The sequence below is a fragment of the Narcine bancroftii genome, chromosome 1 (genome assembly GCF_036971445.1).
Source record: "Narcine bancroftii isolate sNarBan1 chromosome 1, sNarBan1.hap1, whole genome shotgun sequence".
Classification (NCBI taxonomy): Eukaryota; Metazoa; Chordata; class Chondrichthyes; order Torpediniformes; family Narcinidae; genus Narcine; species Narcine bancroftii.
This window is the reverse complement of record NC_091469.1, coordinates 258,402,575-258,420,077: the sequence shown is the minus strand read 5'-3', so window position 1 is coordinate 258,420,077 and position 17,503 is coordinate 258,402,575. Positions and strand designations below refer to the sequence as shown.

Here is a 17,503-nt window from a genome sequence, read left to right as displayed (position 1 = left end):
ACACTACCCCCTCATATTTCAACGTTAAGAGCAAGTTGGCTTTTTGCATATGCTGGACGTTACTAACCATGCTCTTTGCTCACATAGCCTCCAACACACTCGTCGTTGATTTCCCTCCCATTCAACAACCCCCTCCCCCCCCCCCCCCAAATTCTATATGGGAAAGACTCCATTTACATTCTTTATCTGAAATATTTACAACTTAAAATGTGAGGAAATCACTGAAAAACAGAAGGAACTTCAAGCAATCTAAAGCTTTAATGAAAGATCTTCAAACTGAAACGTTAACTGCTTCTCTTTCCTCAAGTGCTTTTATTTCAGATTTTCAACATCTGCAGTATTTTTTTTCCCATTTTAAGCTAGCCAACAATTGGTTTGATGACAAAAGTATGTGCCAGGAAGTTGCGTCACTGTTTTTTTAGTAACATTGAAAGAGGACACAAATCACCCTAATGTTGTTTGTCAAAATACCATGAAAAATGAGCTCTGGGATTGTCACTGTTGAGTTCCTATGTCATACTGGACTGAATCAGTGTCCTCTATTAACCTGTTGAAAGTTTTCGCAGCTACCAGAATTTATCCTCGCAGGGTCATCTGTATTTGGTTCTTAAAGGGACAAACCAGTTCTTTAAAGAAGCAACTCTTTTAGTTCCCTTAAAACATGGTGACTGAATGAATAGATGTGATTGAATAGACTGTGACTGAATGTTGGAAGGGGTGGGGCTGGGGGTAAGTGGGGAATAACATGCCCCAATTAGGATCGGGGGACCTAAAGAACATTATTCACAAAAAGCAAGTTCACCGTGCCAAGAGGGTGGCAACAAAGGTTACCAATGAATGACTGATCAAAGGGAAGCTTGCAATGTCATCTCAGGCCCTCATCCATTCCAAGCCTGTGGGCTGAAGGAAAGCAGATGCATCTTTTTTTCCTTTGGAAGAGTTTGAATTCAATAGTGAGAATAAATGGTCATATGTATGAGAAATCAGTAGCAGCAGGTCTAGAATAGTCCCAAGGCTAGGAACTTGAGAACGACTGTGACCAACATGAACAAGGCAATTTAGGCTCACCACAGAGCCTATACTTAGTCACAAAGCTTATCAAGGACAAATAAAGCAATTTAAGAATGCCTCTTTTAACAGCATTATTTCATGGATATTGGATTGGTAAGATGTGGCTGCTCCAAGAGTAAATAAGAAGTGGCATTTTTCAGAGCAGGGAAGGTGGAAGTTTCCTGAGTTGTGCCATTGCTGATATAATTGGGAATCGGGGTGTGGTGCATTTTACACCAGAAAAAAAAAGGGAACAGTAAAGCAAAATCCCACAGAAAAGATGGGAGTTGAGATTCATAAGCAGGCACTATTGGTCAAGCCATTTACAACTGCACAACCTTCTTTTGAATTTCCAGGGCCTCATATTCAACACACTTTTGTTCGTTAATATTTCTGAAATATCGCTTTTTTTTTCTCTCATTACTGGTTAAGGAGTTATTATTCTTATCTAGCCTTAATCACCCTTTAACTTCAGTCAATTTCAGTTTCATTTCAGAGTAGATTCACTTTACTACTCATAGATTCCCAAACTGTGCATTCTTTAAGAAAGTTGTCAAATAGAAAATTCGATGATTGTAATGCAATACACAAAAGTGCTGGGAAATTCAGCAGATCACGCAGCATCTACAGGAATTAAAGGGTGACTTACGTTTCAGGTCTGAATAAAGATAGCACATGCCTCCTTTTTGCTTATACCTCAAAGAAGGGCTCAGGCCAAAATGTTGGTTACCCTTTACTTCCAATATGTGCTGCATGACCTGTCAAGTTTCTCCAGCATTCCTTTGTATCGTATTATTTATGAAAGTTTGTGCTTATAACGTTCTGGAAGTACTGGGGAAGAGGTGGGGATGTATTTCCATTGTTCACAAAGCAGAGAATGTGCTATCCGATCAGTGCGATCTCCTTGAATCTTTGGATTGGACAATTTTATATGAAAGCAGTTACCCATGCCATAGCTGTTAGCTCTTCCTCGGTTTCTGATTTTGTTGGCATTTATGCACCATGCTTTTGAGATTGCAGTAATTGAAAACGAAGACACTGCTTAAAAGTTTGCATTTATAAACACGGGTATATCCCACTTTACAAAACTAGAGGATTCCTATAAAACCTTTCGAAAGCCTAAATGGCGTAAAGCGAAGACCCATTCACTACTCTGAAAGCCAAAACTCTCATTCAAAACACAGGTTTCTTCGTAAAAGCAAATTTTCGAAAAGCAAGTATTTGTAAAATGGGGTATACTTGTATAGTACAATACATTTATTCAAAACTGAAAAAACAAGTAAGAAATATATAACAAAAAAAAACATGCAAAATGAAATGAAATAAACAAGAAAATAATGATGAATTACCTTCATTCTGTTTTTCAAAAATATTTGAGTTTTAAAAATTGGGAAATGTTATTTGCCCATAATTTCAAACTAACATTAAAAACATAGCATTGGTGTGCTTGCACTACACAACTCAGAAGAGCTCACCAAGCTCATCAGTGACATCCATTCCACAAAATATTTACTGGGAATTAAGCTACATGTTATTTTTCAGAATGGACTTGTCTGCCCATTTCGATAAACTACCTAAACCTTGATTCTACAGTACAGTATCAAAGTACACTTTATATTTAATGACTATTGGTACTGTCCCACCTGTAGTTACATGGGTGCAGTGGTGATGATCCACTAAAGGGACGATCTACAAAGTGGTCTATGATAATTCCCATGATTGGCTGGGTCCGCTCCAGCTGCCTGTGAAATAATTCAAAGTAAAAATTACAACTTAAAAGAGCTCCTAATAATGACATCAATTAGGTTCCCTGTTTAACTAATTATGTTAAGCAGTAGGACAAAGATCCAGTTTAGTAATAGACCACTTGTCAAAATAGCTCGTAATATTATCAAAGTAATAGCATGTGAAGAATAACCAGAGAGAGCTATTCTGATAAATAGGGAGAAAATTATTTAATGGTGCAAGTCAAGTGGAGAAAGATTCCACAAGTCTCTCCTCATGTCTATGTGGTCTGAACATTTATAGGTTGCTTTAATTTTAGAGCTATTTTGTTTCAATGTTCTAATTTGCCTCAGATTTAATAACTCTAAAGCAACAAAAGGTTCAAGCGATTCTAACAATCACAAACAAATTAAAATATGGAATGCAATTACATACGAGTTGGATATCTGTCTGCTCTCAATGTCTGAATTACAAGAAGCCTCAAGGAACACAGATTATCTGGCATTTTTCTGCCTCAGGGAATGAATGATGGAAAGAAAAAGAAAAACCCAAAAGAACAAAATATGGACCATGAAATGGAAATAATGATATTTTCAAACTGTCTTCTCATTCACAAGATTAGATTAGAGTCACTACTAATTTATAAAGTATGCAGTGATAAAGCTCCTTTTCTAAGGCAGGAGTGGAGGTATTTTGACTCCTTAGGTTACATATCAGCTTTGCATAACGGTAATTCAAAACTATATATTATGCCCCTCTCTCTTGCATAGCCCTCTACATTGCTCTCTTAAAATACTTTCCTTTTAAGTTTCCCTTTAAATAGACACCGAGGCAGGGTAGTCAGGGCAATTTCAGAATTAAGCAACACAGCATGAAAATAAATTTCTGCCCAGTGTTCTTTCTTTTATTTATGATTCTTTTTCATCGATTCACTCATCAGAAAAAGCAATTATTTTCTACTAAAATCCATTAAAGCCATTCTACAATGTCTCTTACTTTACAAAATTGTGTTTTTCTTTATTTAATTTGATGTCAGTGGGAAATATCAGTATTTGGGTAATTTTTAATTACTATAAGATTACATGGTATGGCTTGTGATTGATAATTCTAAAACATATGCCTCACAACACATGACAACTCTAATAGACCCTATTTAATTGAGCAATGTTTAAAATCTGCTGAAATTAATTTGAAAGACTGCTGCAGTTTCTAATGTAAATTCAGCTAATTGGAAGGCTACTGAATTACAATGTTATATTTGTCCCTTAGGCTAGAGCAAAAAGGTTCTTTTTATGCAAGTGTGTTGCCAATATTTACTTCAAAATGAAAACAGTTCAAAAGTTCTCTCAAATTAATTATAGGAAAGAGGTTTGATTTCAAAAGCTGGCATGCTTATTCCTTCATTTCAAATTTTTAATCACCCTCTTGTCAACTTAGAGAATCTTAACCATCCATACCAAAGATAACAGCACAGAAAACAATAAATCTGCCCTCTCAACTATTTCAATTAAAGTACTGTAAATTCTTCAATCAGGACTCAGTATTTTTTATGGTCAGCATTCTTTGCTCCTATACTATCTTTTTACAAGTTCACTGAATGTTAGGAAGCACTAACAACAATGTGGAATTAATCTGTGTTGTGAATAAAAGGGAATTCTGTGCAGCAAAAGGAAGAAGACCTTTATTAAAATGTAGCATTTGGATCTTGTCAGTATATCCCTGCAATGTTAATTCTGCTTGCCTTCATAGTGTCAGGTATACAGATAGATCCTCAGTAATTTAGAAACTTCTTATTTTAGTAGCGTCCTAGATAAACTGCAATGTTGCAGAAATTGCAGACTGTGTATTGACAGCTATGATAATCAGCTTCACTGATTCTTATTATCCTTACTCATCCTTAATTTCTTTTAACATTTCTAATAAATATCTCTGCTTTTATCATCCTTGTTTCCTTCATAAAATTTTCCAAAATGGAGCCAAACAAACATTAAAAAACCCTTGCTTTAAAGCACTGTATTTTTATTAGTCAGCCATGAATCTTGTGCTTATTTAAACAATCCCAATTTGAAATTCTCATTTGTCTGGTCATCTTCACAAGGTGTCTCTATTCTTGTATTCACGTTAAAACTGAACCATGTAATTTATAATCAGGGAAGGGATGTGGATTGGAAGTAACAGCAGGATATTTAGAAAATCATGCTTGACAGATTGAATGGTGTTCTTCAAGGCCATAAACAGCTGAATGTACAAGGGGCACCACTGGAAGAAGTATATTTGAATTTACACAAGGCATTCAAGACAGCGTCAAGTGAAAGATTCATCCATTAGCCAAGGGTTGTGGGATATTAGCAGAGATTTGGGACTGGCTAACCAAGAGAAATTGGAGTTTCGTGATATACAAGTTATTTTTAGGATGTCAAGCTGCAAAATTAGAGGGGTGCCACAGGAACCAGTGCTTGGGCCTCAACAATATTATTAGCTTAGATGAAATGACCAAGCATATTATAAACAAATTAAATGATACAAAGGTAGGTGGGATATCAAGTTGTGAGAAAACAAATTTTGATAAGCAATACATACTGAAAATTGGCAGATTGAGAATAATGTAGGAACATGAGAAATAATGTTGATAGAGAAATAGATAATTGCTTAAATAGATAGAGACCACAAAATGCTGTTAGAGGGATGCAGGTGTCCTTGCACATACACCACTAGTACCACTAAGCTAATTTTTGGGATGAACATATTTTTAAATTAACTATATAACAATTGTAGCACAGAGGCAGGCCAACTTGGTCCTTCTAGTCCATATCGAATTAAGGATTGCATGAATACTCCAAGTTCATAAGAATAATCTTATTGAAAGGTACAAATTCTGAGGAGGCTTGACAGGGTTAATATTGATAAGATGTTTCACTTTGAGAATGAACGGGCATAGTTTGGATATGTAGTTGCCAATTTGAAGATCTTCTTCAATCAGGGAATGTAAATTTTGCAAATCTTCATGGCCAGAGAATCATGAATGTTGAATTATTCAAAACAATTGTGACTAATAACAGATTTTAATGGCAAATTCCAAAAGGAATCCAAAAATGTGAGAACAAGAAGAAAAGTAGAGCTGAGTCTCCAATCAGATTGGCCATGATCTGCTCCATGTTTTTATTCAGATTTTATTTTGTTCTTGCCTCTCCTGACATTTGCGATAAAAATGAATCATCTGTGTTTAAATGTCTCCTGGCATTTTAGACTTCTGTTTTAAGCACATAACAGGCTCTTTGACTCAATATCCATGCTAACAAAGTTGTCATTCTGGGATAGTCTCATTTGACTGCATTGGTCCACATCCTTCTAAGTCTCTTCAATCCATATATCTGTTCAAAAGCCTTTTGGAAGTTGTAATTGTACCAGTTTCTCTAGCTTCCACTGGTAGTTCATTCAATAGATGTACTATTATCTGAATAAAAACAATTGCCCTAGTCCCTCTTAAATCTATCCCCTCTCACCTTACACTTGTGTCTTCTCATTCTAGAGTTGTCTACTCATGAAAAAGGACTGGGAGCATTCACTTTATCCATCTGCCTCATAATTTAAAAAAAAACTCTCCAAGGTCACCCCTTAGCTCCAATACAAAGGAATAAAGACCCAGCCAATTCAACCTCTCCCTATAACTCAAGTCCTCCAGTCCTAGCAACATTCTGGTGAATGTCCTCTTCATCCCTTCTAACCTTTTCAGAAAACACTGATTCTTGAGATACGACTCTCTTGCTAGCTCACTATCCTCTTCATTGATTGTTACATTTTCAAAAGTACCATGTGTAAACTTTGACTTGTTAAGCAACCAGTTTAACATATTTCAGGAGCGTGGATGAGGGTGTGATGCTTTCTGCATTGCAATTCAACCAAGGAATCATAGAAAGTTATTCTTCTCATGGCAACTCCTTGCTCTATTCTACATCTCTAAACATTTTTTGCAAAGGATTTAATACTTTTTAAAGCTTCTTTTGCTTATGAAATTATATCTATAACTTTTAAAATTTATTTTCTGTATTCTTTTTTTAAAATCTTCTCCATTTGTCCACAAGTTGGAAATACTTCCTGCTTAATCAGTCAGTCCACTTTTGAAAATGGTAGCAAGATCAGCTCCAAATCTCATTTTTGGAGAAAATGATCTTCTTAACCAGTCAATCAGCAGGACTTCATCTCTTCATTTCATTTAAAATCGTGTAGTGCTCCAGATCTGTTGCTATACAAAAAAAAACAGCCATTCACTGCCTCATTTTCTGAAGTAAATCTAAACAATGAACTAATAGGAGAGCAAATCAAACCACCAAAGGTTATATTTAGATGTAAAGAGCATGGCAGCTGAATATTTTCAATGAACAATTGTTCTCCAAGGAAATTTCACTTCTTCACAATCACCCTTCCCAACTACATCCACAATTACAGCATTTTTTGTTGATCATTATGGTCTTCTCCGCTGCAAAACCGTCCTTCCATACCCTATCAGCAATCTTGCTTAAATTATTTCAATTTTCTCTCCCCTAATCAGGTGCTAATCTTCCATTCATACCTCAACCACAGTACAGTAATGTCCTACTGACTGGCTTACACATAGATAAATGTTAAAGATACAGGATTACTATGGCAAATTGACACCATGCACACTGAGGGATCATGATGTTGTATCAAGCTGAAAAAAAGTTGAAGAATTGAGCTGATCTTTTACACTATTGAAGGTTGACGCTTTTTGTGTATACAAGTACCATTAAGATCATACCATTATCATGTGATTCCTTGCACAATGCAACAGTTCACTCAAATTAAGGCTCTTTTTTCCCCCCCCTGAATATTACTCATGCACCACATTCCTTAAAACAGCATATCCAGAGTATTTTGCCCAACTTTGGTGGCCAGAGTTCAACATTTAGTGACAGGGAATTGATGGTGATGATGATTTACCATAATTGATGGCATATAAGACTCCCCCCCACCCCCAACTAATTTTAGCATGAAATTTGAGGAAAAATTTGCTTTAGTATATTTACAGGTTACTGGAAAGTTGGCAAGTGGGTTCTTCCTGCAAGACTCCTTGTAGATAAAGCGTGTGTTTGTGCCTTCACTCACCTTAATAAAAACCCTCCAGCCTTCCATGGTTGAGACGCCAAAGCTTCCTCACATATGAGCAACATGTACTCAGGCTGCTTCACCCCCACCGTACAAATGCTGATTGATTGACAGGTGCACCAGGACCCATAGGTGCATGAGGGCGGGAGAGAAGCCGGTCACCATAGCAATGGGCAGGGCCCACCACTGCAGGGTGTAGACAATCAATCACTTGCTTTGAGGTAGTGCTGGGCCTTGGTGATCAAGCTCCATGCTGAGCCTTTGTTTGATGAGCACGGCCCCCCCCTAAGCAAATTGAATGAGGTGCAGTAGGGGAGGGGGGAATGGCAGCCACTCACTGCTACCCACCCACGTGCCTCATTCAATTTGCTTGGGAGGCCATGCCCGTCGAACAAAGTCTTAGCATTCCACTCAAACCAAGCGATCGATTGTACCATTGGCATGTACTACAAACACGGCTGTTGCACTGCGGTGGCTCCAGAAAACATGAGTCACCTGAGGGAAGGTGGTCTGGGAAGCTGCGGGCCTGCTTCCTGGACAGATGTAGAACCTCCACGGGCTTCTTGAACTTGGGTGAATAGTTTGAGTGCTTTTGTATTTCAGTGCCAAAATTACAGCATCAAAATGTCACCTTTGCTTATAGGACCTGGGGTGGTTTTTGAGGCTATCTTTTTGGGGAAAAAAAGGAGGGGGGGGGGTCTTTCTTATATGTCTTCAAATATGGTAAATGACATAATTTGGTATGCTGGGATCCGGGTTGGATCCCTTTCCAGGCAATAAAGCTGTGGCCTCATCTTTGGCATTTGACAAAGCTGTTTTGGGTTCCAAAACTACTGTGCGTCACTCATGCTTTGGAACATATAAAAAAATTAAAACAGGAAGCAATATACTCAAATCTTTGACTTAAAGATGATTATTAATAATGATTATTAAACCAATCCCAATATATTTTTTACACAAGTCTAAATATTCATTCTTACACAAATGGCAATGAAATGAATGGACTTGTGGATGCTGCACAAGAACTGAAAGTAGATTCCCAATGTAAATACTGGAAATCCAACAAGCTCCTGGCAGCGTAGTCAAGATATTGCTGGTAGAGCTTGGTCAGTTAAGTTCAGGAACCTTGCAACTTGCTGGCAAAACCACACTTAAATTTGGGCCTGTATATGGGAATAGGAAAGTAATATTGTTTTCCACATCCAACCAATGCAAATGTAAACTCCTCTCTCACATCTTGCTCTGAGGTGCTGTCAAATTTTGAGGTAGAGTTCTATTGGGAGCAGGAACAAACAGCTATGTGGTTCATTTTTACCTTATCCCTGTTCATTGATGCAATTCTACGGTGATCAGCTGGAAGGATAGGGTATTCAGACATGACAAAGGAGCAACTGTCAAAGGTGGTTGAGATTATCATCAAGCATATAAATCAGCACCTGGATTTATATGACCTTTTCTTTACAACATAGAAACAGGACCCTTCAGCCCTTCTAGTCTGTGCCAAACCGTTTTTTTTCCTAGTTCCACTAACCTGTACCCAGTCCATAGCCCACCATACCTCTCCTATTCAAGATTTTTCCCAAATTATACTTAAATATTAAAATTGAGCTTGCGTTCACCACTTCAGCTAGAAGCTCAGTCCACACTTCCACCACTCTCTGTATGAAGAAGTTCCCCCTAAATATTTCTGCTTTCACCCTTAACCCATGTCCTCTGGTTTGTATCTCACCCCTCAGTGGAAAAAGCCTACCTATATTTACTCTGTCGATTCCCCTCATCATTTTAAATACCTCTATCAAATCTCCCCTATTTCTTCTATGCTCCAGAGAATAAATTACTAGTCTGTTTAACCTTTCCCTTAACTCAGTTCCTGAAGTCCAGGAAATATCTCAGTAAATCTTCTCTGCACTCTTTTTATCTTATTGATATCTTTCTTGTAGTTAGGTGTCCAAAACTGCACACAATGCTCCAAATTTGGCCTCACCAATGCCTTATATAACTTTACCATAACATTCTAACTTCTGTATTCAATATTTTGATTTATGAAACCCATTATGCCAAAAGCTCTCTTTACAACCCTATCCATCTGTGACACTGCTTTCAAGGAACTATGTGTCTGTATTTCCAGATCCTTCTGTTCTACTGCACTCCTCAGTGCCCTACCATTTACCGCATATGCCCTTTCTTGGTTTGTCCTTCCAAAATGCAACACCTCATACTTGACTGCATTAAATTCCATCTGCCATTTTTCAGCCCATTTTTCCAGCTGGACCAGATCCTTCTACAAGCTTTGAAAACCTTCGCTGCCCACAACACCTCCAGTCTTAAGAGTTATTTGCAAGCTCACTGATCCAATTTACTACATTATCATCGAGATTCCAGATCAATGATATTAATGACAAACAACTAGTCGCAGGCCTCCAGTCTGGGAAGCAATCAATCACCACTACTCTCTGGCTTCTCTCGTCCAGCCATTGTCGAATCCAGTTCACTGTTTCATCATGAATACCTAGCATATGAAACTTTCTGACTAACCCTCCCACGAGGGAGCTTGTCAAAGGCCTTACTTAAAGTCCATGTCGGCAATATCCACAGCCTTTACTTTGTCAACTTTCCTGGTGGCTTCTTTGAAAAACTATGAGAATGGTTAAACATGACCTACCACGCACAAAGCCCCGTTGACTATCCCTAATCAGTCTCTGGCTATCCAAATAATTATACATCCGATCTCTTAGAACATCTGCCAATAATTTAACAACTACTGACGTCAGGCTCACCGGCCTGTGATATCCAGGGGTTACTTTTGGATCCTTTTTTTAAAAACAACGGAACATGAGCTAGTCTCCAATCCTCCAGCACCTCACCATTTTTAAAATTATTTGTACTATGCTACATGACCTGATAAAAGATACTTCAATGTAAATGAAGCATAGGCTTCAAATACAAGCATCCAACCTCACCAATATTCAAGAAAGATGAAGAATTTTTAAACCATATTCAAATTTATTTATCTTAACTTTGTCTATACCAACTCCATCAATGCTAATCTCAAGATCATATTAGAGACTCAAAACGGTCAACCAGTTTACCTATCTTGGCTGCACCATTTCATCAGATGCAAGGATCGACAACGAGATAGACTCGCCAAGGCAAATAGCGCCTTTGGAAGACTACACAAAAGAGACTGGAAAAACAACCAACTGAAAAACCTCACAAAGATAAGCGTATACAGAGCCGTTGTCATACCCACACTCCTGATCGGCTCCGAATCATGGGTCCTCTACCGGCATCACCTATGGCTCCTAGAACGCTTCCACCAGCGTTGTCTCCGCTCCATCCTCAACATTAATTCGAGCGACTTCATCCCTAACATCGAAGTACTCGAGATGGCAGAGGCCGACAGCATCGAATCCACGCTGTTGAAGATCCAACTGCGCTGGGTAGGTCACGTCTCCAGAATGGAGGACCATCGCCTTCCCAAGATCGTGTTATATGGCGAGCTCTCCACTGGCCATTGTGTCAGAGGTGCACCAAAGAAGAGGTACAAGGACTGCCTAAAGAAATCTCTTGGTGCCTGCCACATTGACCACCGCCAGTGGGCTGATATCGCCTCAAACCGTGCATCTTGGCGCCTCACAGTTCGGCGGGCAGCAACCTCCTTTGAAGAAGACCGCAGAGCCCACCTCACTGACAAAAGACAGGAGGAAAAACCCAACACCCAACCCCAACCAACAAATTTTCCCCTGCAACCGCTGCAACCATGTCTGCCTGACCCGCATCGGACTTGTCAGCCACAAACGAGCCTGCAGCTGACGTGGACATTTACCCCTCCATAAATCTTCGTCCGCGAAGCCAAGCCAAAGAAAAAAAGAAAAAGAAATTAGAGTTTACCTGCCAGTCATGAAAGCCAAGTTTGTTCTGTAAGCACAAGACAGGGTAATAGTGCCGACAGGAGTTCCGACCATTCCAACCCGTACAGTCTGAAAACCTATGAGAAAGAGAAAGGGAGGGATACTGACATTGGAAATGGGATAATGTAGGCTGATTGATAAAGAGAGAGAAACATTTATATCTATTTATTTAACATGGATTTGCAATTACCAAAAAACACACCATCCTTGCTTAATTGATTTTTAAATTAACTCTTACAGGGTGGGATCAGTTGGTTGGATAAATGAAGATGTAGTAAGCAGTTTGTGTGTGGCATATTATGCTTTAATCAGCTTGAATGTTTAACATTCATAAATATAACCCAACTGGCTGGCATTGGTAAAATAGCTGGGAAATTCCTTCAATGGACAGAAAATAAAGGATTGTACTGAATTTGACAGGGTGCAGTTTAAAATAATAGGATCCAGTTGGCCCATTTAACAAGGCCACTGAGCAAATAATTGCCTACAGAAACTAGCGAAAGGAATCCTCTAACCTGAGCATCTTCTACTCAAGAATATTCGTGTTAACTGACAAATTTGGATGTCTGGATGCCAAATAGAATTTTGAACATGATAGGTCAAAGTGATAGTATCAATAAACTACTTAACATGAAATTCTCATTTAAAAATTGTCATTTTAGTTTACATTATTGTGGCAAAGGAGCTGCAGTGTTCATTGGACAAATTAGCTTGAAAGCTATAGCTGATCGAATCTACAAGTAACACCAATACCAGTTAGCTGATATGACCTTCAAATGAGCCAGAAACAATCTTGTTAGTATTAACTGAAACATTATATTTAAAAAAAAGTTCACTAAACCAACAATCAAGCACACTTTGGACTTCAGTGGTGTTTGACCAACAATTTCCCAAGCCATTTTACATTATTTCCATTAATAACCCAACTCACCTTTGATTTACTTTATTTAGATTTTACACAGTTTTGTAGCAAATTTTCTAACGAATGGAAAGACAGCATGAGACCCAGGGTACTAATGAGTGGTAAGGGAGTGAGGGAAGCAGGGCCCCTGATGGCTGGCCAGTTTAACCTCCGGCTGGTTTATCATCATGGGTGTCAGGATAAAAAGCTAGTAATGCAATTTCATACCTTGGCATGAACAACAAAATCTGACATAGAGAGTGGATATAAAATTTACAAACAAACCTTCACCCAGGCCACTCAGCTGCACCTCTCCAAAATATATCCTGCAAAATTGAAAAAAGAAAGCATTTACATCTCATCCGGTACTTAAGTAAAAGAGAATGACCAAGTCTTACAATAATTGAGCATATTAGGAAAATGGAAGAGACAATGTGTGAAAAATACTTCCACTGCCCAAGGAAAGACAGGGTACATTCAACACATAAAAATGTCAATGTGATGTATCTGTAAAAGTAGCTTTAGGAGAAGGCTTTTGGGTGGATAACATCTTTAGTGCCACTTACAGCCATTTCAAAAGGAAATGAATGCATTTCATGTTGCTAGGCACTAGATAAACCTCAAGGTTCAAATAATATGTAGGAGATGGATAACCATGTCAATTTGACAGATGATAATACAATGTCTGAAAAAGACCATAAACAACTTTCCATCATTTCAAATGCTTCCTCTCAGGTTGTATAATTTACAAAATGACTTTTCTTCCTATTTTGAGGAATACTTTATTCTTGAATACTTCCTCCCAAGTGACACTTTGCTTTAACTTTATCTGGTTGACCTTCTTCCCTTTTTGATACCAGCCTTTCCTGAGGCTAATGTGACATGACAAATTTAATTACACAATAGAAGTAGATTTATTGAGCAATGAGTTTCCAATGCCTGAACCAATGTTGGATTTAACCCAAAAGCTGATGAGGAAATGGAATCAAACATTGAACTAACTGTTGGAGGATTCAGCAGGTAAGGCAGGGTAGAAATGGTCAGTCAACATTTCAGGTTGGGACCCTTTATTGGGGAGATGGTGTCATTAAGTGAATCATTTGCATTGGTTTCAAATCCAGAACATACCAAAATAAATTTTCTGTAAATATATATTCAGGGAAATAACTGCCACAAATTCAGTATTTCTGCAAAAAGAAAATTAAGTTGTGTGGGGAAAATCACTAGGAAAAAAAACAACTTAGAGATGGCAGGAGATTGTTTAGGTTTCTTGCAGTGTAATCCTAAATCTTGGATTAATAATAATCCACTGAAAACAATATCAAATTCCACAATGTGAGAGAATCTGGAGTCAGTTCAAAAAGCTATGGTAAAGCTTACACTAATTAAGTAACCAATAAAAGTTGTGGAATGTTGTAAACAATTACTGGTTAGTTGAGAAGATAAACAAAGACATTTTTGGTTAGTGTGTAATTTCAATGTGTAATTTAGTTTCCTCTGAAGTTATCTAGCAAGCCACTCATAGATTCAGATAAGCTTCAAATGTGTCTCCTCAGTTGCAACTACCTTAGGGGGACGAATTATTATCAATAAGATATTTATCCCACTCCTTTTACAATTTGAGTGGAGATAAACCAAACCCCATAAGTATTCTTTCTTTGGCTTGGCTTCGCGGACGAAGATTTATGGAGGGGGTAAACGTCCACGTCAGCTGCAGGCTCGTTTGTGGCTGACAAGTCCGATGCGGGACAGGCAGACACGGTTGCAGGGGAAAATTTGTTGGTTGGGGTTGGGTGTTGGGTTTTTCCTCCTTTGCCTTTTGTCATTGAGGTGGGCTCTGCGGTCTTCTTCAAAGGAGGTTGCTGCCCGCCGAACTGTGAGGCGCCAAGATGCACGGTTTGACAAGGTTAGAACATGAGAAGCAGTTCGGAAGTGGCCTCTTACCTGTAGAGGATTACATAGTCATGTCCCTGCTTTCTGGATAATTTGTATGCAGGTGTCACTCTTGTGATTGCAAGGAGTGATTTCAACAGCAATGACAGTCTGTTGTAGACAGTGTAGGAAATCTTAATCTCTTTATCACACCTGACAAACACAAAAGAATAAAATTGTAGGAAAAATAAGCCAACCCAAAATAGATTAGACTTTCATTCCATTTGACATCTATGATAAAGTAGCTGAAAACTATTATTTGAACCAGCAGCAATCTGATCACCAGGATTTTAAGCAAGAGCCCTTCACCACTCCAACACAGGACAACCCTGTCACTCCTCCAATAATGTAAAGCTCCAGAATGACTGAGGAAAGCAGAGCTTGTTCTCAAATCCCCCATAATTTACCAACAGAATGTGGGTTTGCTTTAAATCTAAACTTATTCTCAAAGGAAAAAACTTACTTTTCACTCATTTCCAAACACCATGTTTCCAATTCCATAGAATCTCCCTGGAATAAAAATGGAAAATGACATGTTTCCGAACAATTTTGACCATGAAAAGGTATTAGGATTTACGGCTAAAATCCCCAAGCTGAAATGACAGTGACAAATGTCGACTCTCATTTTACCTGTACATTGTATTGACTTGTTTGTGAGTGCACTATTCCAGTTACTGACTGATAATTATAGCCTTAAATTATCATTTTTTTCTTTGCCTCATTGAAATGTTTGATTTGCAATGGTATGATTCAAAAAAGCATAGAAAAATAATCACAATAAATAATAATAATATTATGATAACATTTTCAGTTGTACATTGTTTTTAAAAGAGGTTCCTTTGAGATGAAGGTCATAATACCACCTGCATTTATTCTCCATCCCCACCACTACTGGACCTTAAAATTCCCCCTTATACATCTGGAAATACGACAATGGTGATAGAGAGGAAATTCCATTGATCCAAAAGCAATAAGGAGCATTGATGAAAATGCAGCTTTATTGTTGGAACTGTTACCATTCCAGTGTTGCTGGTTCTTGTGCAGGACAGGAAGATGCTAGTTCAGTAAATTAGCATAAATCCTGCAGATCATTTAGATAATTGTACATGCTGTAGCCTCAGAGGCCAGCACTGGTAATGAATACAGTCAAATGACACGAGGAACAAAGCAAATTCCCTATTCTGGTTCCAAATTACTTGTGGAGTGTGGCAGTATCTATACAAGTTATTACAAGACGGTAAAACTTGCCAATAATGAACAGGATTCAGGAAGTGTTTCATTTGCTAGACCCTCTACCCTGACCCTATCATGTTAATGACATTTAATCCAATGGATAAAGTGTATAGGTCAAGGTTAAGGGTGTGACTTGCTGCTAGATCATTTGCTGGTGCATTTCTCTGTGTAGCCAACAGGAAAACCAAGAGAGCAAGTTTATTTTTCATTTGTCTTGTTTCTACATGTGAAGTGAAACCCTTGTGGCCTCAATCGATAATTTCAGTACAATTGTGACCACAGGCAGGCAATGCACAAGGCGTGGATAGGTCATGGCACTCAAACCAAACCTCCAGCCTTAGTGGAAATGGTCCCATCGTCTTGTGATCAATTCAAGGAGAAAGCTAAAGGAGGAAGTTCAAGGGGAGGACCCTGGGAGTACAAAGAAAGATAGACAGACCCATACCCATGACATCATAACTACAGCACTTGTGTAATTGAGGCAATGCCAAACATACCAGAATAAATCTAATGTTTAAGGCAGTGGTTCACCAATACTTTGAGATGAACTAGGGAGGGCCTTCTCAGCAATGCTAAGATCCCAAAAAAAGTCAACAAAAATGAAACAAATGTAACAGTGACAGCAACAAAGAATTGAAATTACATCATTTAAGAAATGGAATGAGAAGTTACTTCAGCTTCTTAATTTTAAAGTTTAAAAATGTGTATCAAACATTAAAAGAGATTAGTACAGAGATAAAAATAAAACCTGATCTTCTAGAAGGTAAAGAGCAAGGAAAAACAAATATTGGAATATATTGATAACCTGAGACACAAGAGGTATCTGCACTAATGAAAAAAGGTGCATGAACAACATTCCTACAGTGTGGCTGTTTATTTAAAGAACAGATTTTTTCCCAAAATTAAAAACAAAAGAACAAACCAGCAAAATTAGAAAAACACACCAATTGGAAATGCTTAACTCAGTTCTGAGGGATGGATTATGAAAGAATCTGTGTTAAACTTCTACCTGCACCTGTCTCCTACCAAGAAAATGTGCATTTTAGTTTAGCTGTTCTGAGACTGAAAAGTAAAAACTGGTAGTTTATGATTCATCAACAAATAGTGGTTAGGTATCATTACTTAGTTCTGGAACTGATTCTTGAGTAAGAGTCTAGTGAACATCAAGCACAGGGGATGAAATATTAAAACATGTTATTTTTATTATTTGCATCAAAAATACGTTATTGTGAGGGTTAAGATACTTCCAAAGAATTAGTCATGTTTGGAGATTAAAAAAAAAATCAGGTGAGAGGGAACCAATTATCAATAACTTTCAAAGACTGGCAAGCAGTTGAATTATAGAAAGAATCAGTATGATTCTTGTACTTGTTTCATTTCCATGCTCCAATTTTAAACTTTCTTACTGGCATTTATGTTTTTCTGATCTTTGCCTTTCAGAAGATCAGGCTTTATTTTATCTATTTTCTAAGGTCTTTCAAAGTTTGATACATTTTATTTAATTGTACATTTACAACAAAATCAAGGTTTAAATAACTTGTCATTCCACAAGTGATACGATTTTAATTTTTGATTGGTTAATTAGATTCTTTTAGTATGTGACTTACTGACCAGGGTTTAAGATCCA

General features: G+C 37.9%; 1 protein-coding gene across 8 annotated transcripts in view; it reads right to left on the bottom strand.

Moving 5' to 3' along the window:
- atg13 (ATG13 autophagy related 13 homolog (S. cerevisiae)) overlaps nt 1–17,503 on the bottom strand; it is a 71,725-nt gene that overhangs the window by 36,834 nt on the left and 17,388 nt on the right. For 7 of the 8 annotated variants that reach the window (XM_069896319.1, XM_069896302.1, XM_069896294.1 and 4 more), the window contains 5 exons: nt 15,107–15,153; nt 14,656–14,796; nt 12,997–13,037; nt 11,791–11,887; nt 2,694–2,792 (listed from right to left, as the gene is read on the bottom strand). In XM_069896319.1, the coding sequence (XP_069752420.1) occupies nt 2,694–2,792; nt 11,791–11,887; nt 12,997–13,037; nt 14,656–14,796; nt 15,107–15,153 (425 nt within the window). The remainder of the gene's footprint in view (nt 1–2,693; nt 2,793–11,790; nt 11,888–12,996; nt 13,038–14,655; nt 14,797–15,106; nt 15,154–17,503) is intronic. The other variant, XM_069896314.1, reaches the window with a different exon arrangement.